The sequence below is a fragment of the Gouania willdenowi genome, chromosome 20, assembly GCF_900634775.1.
Source record: "Gouania willdenowi chromosome 20, fGouWil2.1, whole genome shotgun sequence".
Lineage (NCBI taxonomy): Eukaryota > Metazoa > Chordata > Actinopteri > Blenniiformes > Gobiesocidae > Gouania > Gouania willdenowi.
The window spans coordinates 13,600,766-13,611,447 of record NC_041063.1 but is presented as its reverse complement, the minus strand read 5'-3'; the positions used below and the strand labels follow the sequence as shown (position 1 = coordinate 13,611,447).

The window sequence follows — 10,682 nt, the reverse complement described above, 5'->3', positions numbered from 1 at the left end:
GAGTTGAAGTCTTTAAACAAGGGTGTGAGAGGCGAGCCTACGTCGATGGATGAGGTGAGAGTGGTGGAAAGTCGTGGCAGCAATGACCGATTTTATCAGGTGAAACCTTTATAATGTGTCCGATGCTATCGAGATGTCGAATGTTAACAGGGGTTTTCCACTCAGGAGAAGATACTTTTTAACCATTTTCAACTTGTTTCACGTTTTTTTTTTTTTTTTTTTATGTAAGAGGAATTGACTGAAAAACATCGAATTGGTTGATCGACTGCGTCGTTGCATGTGTAAATATATAATCAATTATTTGACTAAATTAAGTTTTTTTTTTTTCAATATTATAGAGCAACTCTTGCTTAAATGCTAACTTTTACTAAATTGTTCCAGTAGTGGCTAAAAAGAAAAGTAAAAACCTATTACGTTCAGGGAGCATGTACATTAGTTTATTAGGATTTATTTAAAAAATAAATAAATACATACATTGTCATTTAAAAAGAAAAAATCTTTCAGCTGCAAATGAACACCCTCGTCAGCCAATTTTATTCAGCGTTTAAAGAAACAATGCAAATTTTTAATTGAACTATTAAGTGACTGATCATGGAGAACCCCTTTCTAGTAGGGCTGTGCATTGCCACGAATCTGACCCGGTATTAAGCAATACGATATACCTTGTGATATATCGCGATATCAATAATTGCAAATTTCAAGTACAAAATGGTATGAAAATCCGTGTACCTTTCGCTCTTTGGTTATTTTGTTTCAGAACTAAATTATAAAATAGAAAAAACAGATTGTTTTTTAATTTTTTTTTTCATTTTATTAATTTCAAACCAGAAACAGGAAAACAGAAAAACCAAACAAGCAGCGTTTTTCTGTTTTAAAATTAAATCCGGTTCTGTTGGTGTGATATTTGGATATTTGCGGGGAAACTCGGACGAGAGCTTCATGTTTTAATCTCGCCACACGGAACTTTTATTCTGCTGCGTTTGACAAAAATGATCTTGTAGCATGTTGTCCACCTCACACCGATAGCTGAGGCATAATTTGTGTGTTGATTACGTTTCGTTAGAGTCTTTGATGCTGGAAGTCTGAATCCGTGAATATCTGCCAACTTTACCAAACAGTGTTACGGTCCAAATAGTATCCAGATAAACTGGTGACTGGGTAGACTTTTGCTCACGGTTCGGTTATATATAGAAGCAATGCATAAGTCACATTACTGGTGAATTGAAACGAAATCAAAACCAAAAAAATAGATAATGAATCTACTGGTGCTCCTTGTTTCTTGTGATCAACATTTTCACTGACCTCAAAAAAGCCGTAATTGTCTTTGCAAAAGTGTCAAATTGTAGAAATTCTAACATCCATTGTTCGTCACACCAGCATCACAATTGATAGTCAGTCACCAGTTAATTTGGATGCTATTTGGATCGTAACATCGCAAAACAAAACATAAATGTGAGCAGCTTTTTACGAGCTAAAACATCCACACACAGAATGAAGACAGGAGCAGGACCAGAAAACTGCTGAAATAAATTCTTAACCATCCTATTGTGTGAGGAGACCTGGTCCAGGACCTGTGGAGGGAAACAAGGTGCAGCGGACTTCAGTTCTCGCTCTAATTTCCCTGTAAATATCAAAATATCACACAAACGAAACAAGTTAAAAGAAATATAAATAAAACAGAAAAACGCTGCTTATCTGGTGTTTGGTTTTTCTGTATTTCTGTTTTGGTTTTAAATCAGTAAAACAAAAATAACCACACTGTTTATTTGTTATTTTGATTTGGTTTTAAAACGGAATAACCAAAGAACAAAGGGTACACGAATTTATGAAATACAATTTATTTCATTTTTTTTTTCAACTTGCGAGAACAAGTAAACGATAACTAACTGTAATTCAATACCAATATAAAAAACAAATGGTATGATTACAAACTGTCAAATAATTTTTTTCTAAAAAGTTTAACTTTTTTCTTCTACATTATATTTTGATTCTGTTAAGTTCTTAAATATATTTTTTTTAGAGTAATCACATACATCTATAAATGTATGTTTTATGAAAATAAGGTCTGATGTGGTTCACTGACACCTAGGGACCAGGCGTTTATGTGCTATGCATATGTTAGTGCTTTAAAATATTTTGTTTTTTTGTTAAAAAAACATGATTCAAAAAATCAATTTGGACATTTTTTGGATCGATGCGATAATCGCGGGGTGAAATATTACGATATATGGCCGAATCGATTTTTTTCTTTCACCCTTACTTTCCAGTATACCTAATGTCTTCCTGCATCTAATGAAAGTGTCATCATGCAGCTCTGCAGAAAGCTTGATAATGAGCTATATTTTACATCATTTGAGTAATAACAAGGTGGCAACTAAAGCATCCATAATGAAGGATTGTGTTTTTCTTATCTGTGATCTTTTTGCATCTCCCTAAAACATCCAGGAATCCATCAAATCATGTGTTGCATTTTTGTCAGTATAAGTTGTTAAAGCACTTAAAGTAACTGCGAATTCACAGTTTATTTGTGCTTTTACAGACAGCTCTGAATAAGGCGTCCAAATGAAGCCCTGGTATATTACTGACGGCTCTGCTCCTCTGTCACTCTGCTGACAGCTGCTTGCCAGAGTCCAGATGAATGCCAAAGGTATGATTTGCCTCTTCTTTATTGAGATTGTCTCACACCCCCATCTTCGCTCATCCATCCTCCAGAGAATCCTAATGCACTGACACCAAAGGGGAATATTTTTTTTCTCCTTCTTTTACAATCTGCTTAGCAATGATTTATTGATTGTGGCTTCCACCCTCACAGAGAATTACCGATCCTTTTTGGGAAATCAGATTTTCACACCTTTCATGAGTGTGTATGTGGCACAGGTCTCCAGAGACCATGTGAGGGGAAACTGACTTTGAGGTGCAGTCGTGTGTGAATCTCTGTGGTGTCACTCCTCTGCTGCCAATGGTATATCCAATAGATGTCCCTGTGATTTTGTGCATCTTTCCCCCATCACTGTCTATCGTATTACATTATTTATCGGGCGATAAATACAGTGTTCAAACTTGATTTCGGCTTATTTTCCTCCACTTTCACACCATTAAAATAAAGATTGGCTCCAACAAGAGCCTCTTTATGGTAAAAAAAAAACAAAACAAAAACACTTCATAGACAAATAGAGAAAATAATCAAAACAACCCTTGCCCTCGTAGGAGGAGTCAGATTAGAGCACTGAAGGCTTTGATGTTCCAGAATGCCAGGCCTCTGGATCGATCCCACAAAACACACGCGCATACACCTGACCAATCAGAGGCATCTATCTGTTGTGGACCTGCTGAGCACCGTGGTTTACAAGCTTCAAAGAGCTCCCTTTAATACACTGCTTTGATAGCCCTCAGCCCTCACTGACCCATCCACCATTCACTGGGGAGCGTTTTTACTGAGGGAGTGGGGGGGGGTGATAACTGTTGATCATATTAATAACGAGTGGAGAAGACAGTGATATTATTTACACCACTGAACAAAGTAGATTAGCCAGTAATGTTTCATATGCTGCAATACAAATTACAGCAACTAATAACTGCAGGGAGGGGTGTTCTTCATAATGATAATGACCTTCATTCATTACTGTATGGGACCGTGATAGAGGAACAGTTTGGTTAATAACCCTAAGGGGGAGACAAATCATCATCTAACCAAACCATATTAGCCAACAACTTATGTGCATAGTTTCCTAAGCGCAGCAGGAGAAAAAAAACACCCAAAATGTGATATAAACCATCATTTAATTAATTGTGCTGTAATATATGAATACAAAGATGATTGTGGTGATTGTGCACCTGAAGTATAATGTGTGCTGTGGTTCAGGTGAACATATTCAAATAATATTCTCGTAATTAAAATAAAAAAATAAAAACAACAGTTGCTGAGCCACAGGAAAGTATTTCATTCCAAAAAAGTTATTGAACACATTTTGTTTTTGCATGCCGAAGATACTGTAATTCAATTAATTTCAATTCAACTTTATTTGTACAGAACAATTTAAAACAAAGTAATCTCAATGCACTTATCAAAATATAAAATTCATAATAAGAAAGAAAAAACCCAACAAGATAACACTGTTATAGGCTTTATTTTTAACATTAATGGAATACACTTGATTATGTAAAATATGTGAATGTAAGTGGGGTTTAACATTGTAGAATAAACTTGTATTAGCTTTTGGATTATTCCATGTCATTTCACAAATGGCCCACTCACTTCGGTCTCATAAAATTCTGAATTTTTTACCAAATGTTCCGTGATTATTCAATAGGCACACTGTACATTTTTAGTTTGATCGTACACTTTTTGAGATATTTTTTATGTTGCTAGTGAAAAATAAACAATAAATGAAGTCGCATAAAGAAAAATTGCAGTTATGGGCCAATGAAAATAGTCAAAAATAATGTATTTTTTTGGATTTGAAGAGCCTGTCACCCAAGAACCAATGCATATACTGTATGTGACTAATCATTAGTGATTTAACACAGTCTATGTACATAGCTCAAAGATGATCAGATTACAGGAAGCTGAGGCATATGCTAAGTTGTTTACTGAAGGCGCAAACATGTCCGAAACCCCGACAAACTTTTCTCCAATTTTGAGGAGCTGGCATGTCCACTAGACAGGATGTAAAGCAGATCCTTTTGTATCTTCTGAGAGAGTAGGTGGAGCTGTATTACTACCAAGTTTCAGTTTCCTTGTGCTGTCATTTTTGAAAAATTGGAAGAAAGATTAGGATGCACCAAAATCAACACATACCCCCCTCACTAAATTGGCCACATCTCAAAAAGTGTTAATCCGATCAAACTAAAAATATTTTACCGTGTGCCTATTGAATTATTGAGGAACAATTGGTAGAAATGTCAAAATTTTTTGAGTCCTCAAACTTTGTTGAAATGACATGGAATGACACTTTTTTTAGAGGAAACATAAACAGGAACAGGTTAAAAGTATCTTAATTCTCTGCTTTTCTTTTATTTTTAGCAGTTTTTCTCTCCCTTGATTTTTTTTTTTTTTTTTGGTTGTCCATTCTCAGTACAAAGACAGTAATCTGAGTTAAATGTTTATTTTTTCCCCCGACAAGACCTATAGTGTTTGGTAAGGCTCCTTCTTACCTTGCTTCTTTTGCCTGACATGAGGAATACAATCGATTTAAGACATTTCACTGATAGTTTTTTCTTTTAATTTATCCAGTTTTTTCCCCCGTTTTTTTCTTCAGGTTTTTGGATCTGTGTTTGGTTTAGGCTTTTTTTTTTTCCTTGATCAATCATATATTGTACTTTTAATCTCAAGTACATAATATATAGTACATAAATGTTATGTCATTGTCAATTCAATATTTGTCGTGATATACAGTTTAAATCGTCACCAAATGTTGGAAACAAAAGTTCTATATTTACTAGTAGTCGACTACTGTTTAACAAAAATTGTATTTCCTCTACAATAAATAAATAAATAAATAAAATAATTTTCAATTCCGTCTTTGCCAAATAGAGATCACAGTTTAACATTTTAAATTAAAAGCTGCAAATGTGTATTTGGTCTTCCTCGCTAAAGTAAACAATCAGAATTACACCACAAATCCTATTAAACTGCCCTCGTTCAATATTTACATGTATGTGCATAGTGCATACAAGAAATTTAATATACATTTAACTCTTTTAAATGTCCATTCTTCATATTGCAACACCTCACAACTCGTGTTGTGGATTTAGATTTGCAGCCTTTTTTAAAAAATTCATTGAAATCTACTTTAAAGCATATAAAGTATAGCTGTTGATATTGTTCCCCAAACGATATTAAACACAGGTGTCTTAAGCAATGTTATCCTCATTTTGTCTATAATCATCTTTTACGTTATACTGTGCTTTACTGAAACTCTTACCTGGTGTCCCTTTGTTATCTGATGATGTTCACATGGTGTATTTGATGAGCAGGAGGCAGGAGGCGGGACATCAAGAGCTTTTTCCTGTTTCTCTAACCTGTTCCTGAGCTGTGGCCAGACGGAGTGAACAGCGAGAAACAAGACAAACCTTCTCCCTGGTGTCTGCTCCTGCCGGCCTGCTCTCTCTCACTCACTCACGCACACACACATGCACGCACACACACGCACATGCACGCACATTATGACCAGCTTACATTATTGCTTTAATGGCTCGGGGTTCTTTAAAAAATTGAAAATAATCTGTTCCACTTCCACTGCTTAAAGGCAGGGAAGGTAATTTCTCACTGATTTTTTATTACGTGTCACTTTTTATAATGTAATCTGTACAATAAGATCTCAGTCATCCCATTACGTGTAATTGCATTACTCCTGTCTGATTAAATTAATCCAAACAAGTAGTTTAGGGGCACGATTGCTGAGAGGCAAAGCTGATCATTTTGACATAATTAACAGCTGTGTGAAATGGTGAGAGATGGGTTGCCTCCTTATCCGGGAGCCTCAGAGGCCAGAGGAAGATTAGAGTTGTGATCTCATTCCCAGCACTTGTTTGGAGTCTGTCAGGAAGAGAAATGCCAGCATTACAGAGGTAGCGCCACACTCCCGATATGATGAAATAAGGAGAAAAGGGGAAAGGGAAAAGGATGAAGGGATGGACAAAAAGGACGCTGCCCTTCTTCTCTGAAGTGTCACTGGCTTGTTTATTCTATTTTTCATTGTAGCTGCTGGGCCAAAGATTCCCATTTCTCCTTTTATTTTTTTTTCGCCCCCACCCCCCCCCTGAACAAAAACCACTCCTCTCATTTTTTATAGGTCTTGCAAACTCTCATGCTCCACCGAAAATTACATTGTGAAACGGTGGAAATTTCTGGGCTGCCTCCGATGTCCCTCTGAGCTTTCAAACAGTCAACAGACTGTGAAGAATAAATAATAAAAAAGTATTGATTATTTTGATGACTGCAAGATTCAATTAGGTATTAATTTTGCCCTCCAGTGGACCTATCAAGCAAGTCAAAGGAGTGGAGGCGGGAGGCGGGGGTTGGAGCCAAACGCATGCAGAGTGTGGGCCCAGCGCAGACAGAGGGGAAAATGTGTTTACCTCGGCGGGCAGAGGGGGTGCATTGATGCGCAGTGTCCCACATTTAAGTGCCTCACAAATAAAGTGCTGATGACTAGTGACATTGTACCGGGAATATGAGTATTGACCAGCCGCGCGATGTTTTTTAAGTACTGCTATTGATTAACATTTTCATAGATTATCATGTGTCATATCAAAGAAAGCAGATTGCCATGATGGGCACATTAAAAGAACGCCTCGGGGCATAAATTCATAGACCACACAAATAGACGGGCAGGTTAGGCGAAGAGCGGGTGTCGATGGTTAAAGGGGGGTGCGAATGAGATGGCCCATTTATTTTATTTGTTTTACATTTTTGTGTCTATACATACAAGAATGGGTGACTTGCTCTTTGGTCAGACGTATTTAGGGAGGACTTTCTCCATAAATAAGAAAAAACGTTTGTGGTCCTGCTGCTCTGCCTGTGCCTCGAAGCCTGAGGTGGGGTGACCACTGTCTGTGGAGCTTTCCAGCATGAGGACACAGGGCTGAAGAGACAGAGGGAGGGTGTGTGTGTGTGTGTGTGTGTGTGTGTGTGTGTGTGTGTGTGTGTGTGTGTTTGTGTACAAAGGAGAGGGAGAGGGGAAAAAGGAGGAGGTGACATCTTTCAGGCTTGTCTCAGGAAGCAACCTTAGGCTTGAACCTGTGGTGGCCATTCAGCTGAGCGCAGACAGAGGAAGGATGCTTCTGCTGTAGAAAGCGTTCACAAGCTGTAGTGACATGTTTTAGCTACGCTTTTATTGATTTTTAGCAACTGGACTCTCAGAAAGCACTCTTTTTCTTGTTCTTCTGGAGCTTTTAATAGGTAAGAGAAGTTTTAAGAAAGAAAAAAAAAAACATGCTGTGAACTTTTACTAAAAGCTTATTCTATGTTATTTGTGTAACGTAAGCCTTGAACAAAATCTGTTGCAATTTGTTTTAGCTTTTGAAATTGCAATTTTGGTTAATTTGACACTTCAGTAACTCCTGGTTGTCATAAATTAATGTCATTCGAATACAATTGGTCTCTTGTTTCAAGGGGCAGACAAAACAATGAAAATAATTGGGTTGAAAAATTGGAGAATCGTCGTGACTTCATCTCTCATTCAAATCAGGCCTTAAAGTTCATGTCGTCTCTGTCTCTCTGCTGCAGGATGTCACCTTTGATCTTACTCTATGTCCACAAACTGGGTAAAAATTGGCATAATCTGTGGTGTGTACTTTCACTCATTCTTCCTCCCTGGATGTGGAATTACATTTATTTCATGTATTTATCAGGTCCCAGCCTTCTTTGTAGAGTGCTGTCAGCTCGGTGTTTGCAGGAGATGAGGCACATGTCAGGTAGTAATGAGCCCTTGGAGAAGGATGTATCACCGCTTTAGGACTGCAGGGTATAATGGTGAAGCCACGCGATCTGTAACAGTTCTTCACCAGGCGGCAGCCGGCTGTATCAGCGGGGTAGCACCAGCCTCAGATAAAAGAGGGAGCTGTGGAGAGAGGGAGGGAGCAGAGTGATGAGTGAGCCATAGAAAGGAGAAGCTGGATAGAGAGAGTGTGTAGAGACATTGAGAAGGAGCCACTGAGGGTGAGACACTGAAGCACATCTAACCAGGGGAATTCTTTGCTTCTTTCCCCCCCCCCCAACCTGGGCTCCCCAACTCCCCTCCAGGATCCAATGATTACAGGGCAGCTCAGCAAGCCGCTGCTCTCCCTGCACAGCGACATGAGCGCGGCTGAACTACGGGCAGATGAGAAAGCGGTCACTCCAGACAGCGATCTAAACGACGAGCCCCTGCTTCTGCCCTCTGAGTCCATGGACAGAGAGGGCACTCCCAACAAGCTTTACGGTAAGTCAGCACAACTCACCGCTGTCATTCACGTTTTTCCCAAATTCTAGAAGGTTTGGTTTAGGCAGCAGGGATGTGGAAACAAGGGACAGTGGTCAGCATGGACTGGAAACTCACTGGGAAACTCAAGTTGGGATGTGATAGTTTAGAAACTGATGCCGTGTGACTTCTTAAGTTTATTAAAGGGAAAGTGGCAGAAAGTTGATGAGAAATGCATTTCCAACATTTAGAATTGTCTGTGTAAAACATGTTATGACTGTTAAACAAAATGTATATTTACTTTTCTGCATGTGTTGATCCAGCTCCAAAACAGTCACTCATTTAAAACGCTTTGTCAAAAACAGATTATCATACAGAAAACGTATTGTAATTATCTAAGCCACCCTGTTAATATCATATTATTAGGTTGTTTATTTGAGATAATTTATTAAACGCCACATATTTCAAATTTCTGATTTAAATTAATTACTAACATTTTAGATTACTGTAATTAAGTAACTTAATCAATGATAAATATATCTAAACCCTGTGTTTTTTCTACTGTCTTAATCGTCCAGGTGCAAAATTAGTAAGTTGCATTTCCAGCAAGATTTTTAGATATATTGTTATAATAATAATAATAATAATAATAATAATAATAATAATAATTATTATTATTATTATTATTATAATTATAATAATAATAATAGTAATTATTATTATAGTAATCATTATTATTAGAGCATGATTATTAATTAAAGAATTTGAATCAATAGATTTTCTAGTTAATTTAGATAATTTAAAAGTTATGTTAGTATAAACTCTGGTCTTCTTTACTTGCTGTATAGTGTGTTGCTGTTTTTTCATTGCCGATTGAGTTAATTAAAATTATTAATTACTAATGTCAGATAAAAAAGAAAACATACAAAATGCTAAACCTAGGAAAAAAGTTTTTTAACTGAAAAAGCCGAGAAAGATCATTTTCTTATGTTTAACCCATTTGTTGAGTTTTCTTTTTTAAAATACATCTTGTTCAAAGTTTCATGTTAATGCAAGATGTCAAATGACTATTTTGCTTATAATTAGTATGTATATTGAATTGATGTGTGTGTGTGTGTGTGTTTTAACCTAAGTAATATCTGTGTGATTTGTTGCTACTGTGCATAATTACAGTGTCCACAGTGTGTGTGTATATAGTGTGTGCATTGGGAAGCAGAAAGTAAAGTAAAGCGCCCTCAGGCTGTGCTTGCCAAATGTTTGTGGAGAACAAAATAAAAATGATAATAGTACGCTCAAAGTTAATCAGAGAGAGTTCTGCTGTCTTTGAAATCCTCTCTTCAATATATAACCTGAGGCTTGTCTTCTAAACAAGGCGCCCGTACGGCAGGAGGTGTTGCAATTTGCTTTAATAAGCATCAAAATGCTCTTCTTTGAGTGTTTTTAATCTGTTATTAACTGACTTTGTTTGTCACTCTCTGCTTTCTTGTATTTTACTTTATTTTATTATTTACATTGTATATTTTTTGGGCGTGTGTGTGTGTATTTTGAGTCACTTTTTCTTTTTTTTTTTTTTTTAAACATTTATTGCTTGGTGTTTCTTGATGTTTGGTCGCTGTCGAGCTTGAAGCCGCTTTTTGAGCAACTGTGAATTTTGGTGGCTGTGCCCGGTGGTGAAGCCCTGGGCTGTGCCAGGAGCAGGTTCAGTCAGCGAGCCGCTGCCCACATGACCTGTCAGGGGATGGCGAGGAACAGCGGGGGAGTTGTGTCCACTGCGAGGGG

At 37.3% G+C, this 10,682-nt stretch overlaps 1 protein-coding gene across 1 annotated transcript in view; it reads left to right on the top strand.

Moving 5' to 3' along the window:
- Positions 1-36: 36 nt before the first annotated feature.
- Positions 37-10,682, top strand: part of pou6f2 (POU class 6 homeobox 2) — an 82,807-nt gene continuing 72,161 nt past the window's right edge. Inside the window, exons 1-3 of the mRNA XM_028434653.1 lie at positions 37-99; positions 2,540-2,647; positions 8,747-8,924. Of these exons, the coding sequence (XP_028290454.1) occupies positions 2,639-2,647; positions 8,747-8,924 (187 nt within the window). The 5' untranslated portion in view covers positions 37-99; positions 2,540-2,638. The remainder of the gene's footprint in view (positions 100-2,539; positions 2,648-8,746; positions 8,925-10,682) is intronic.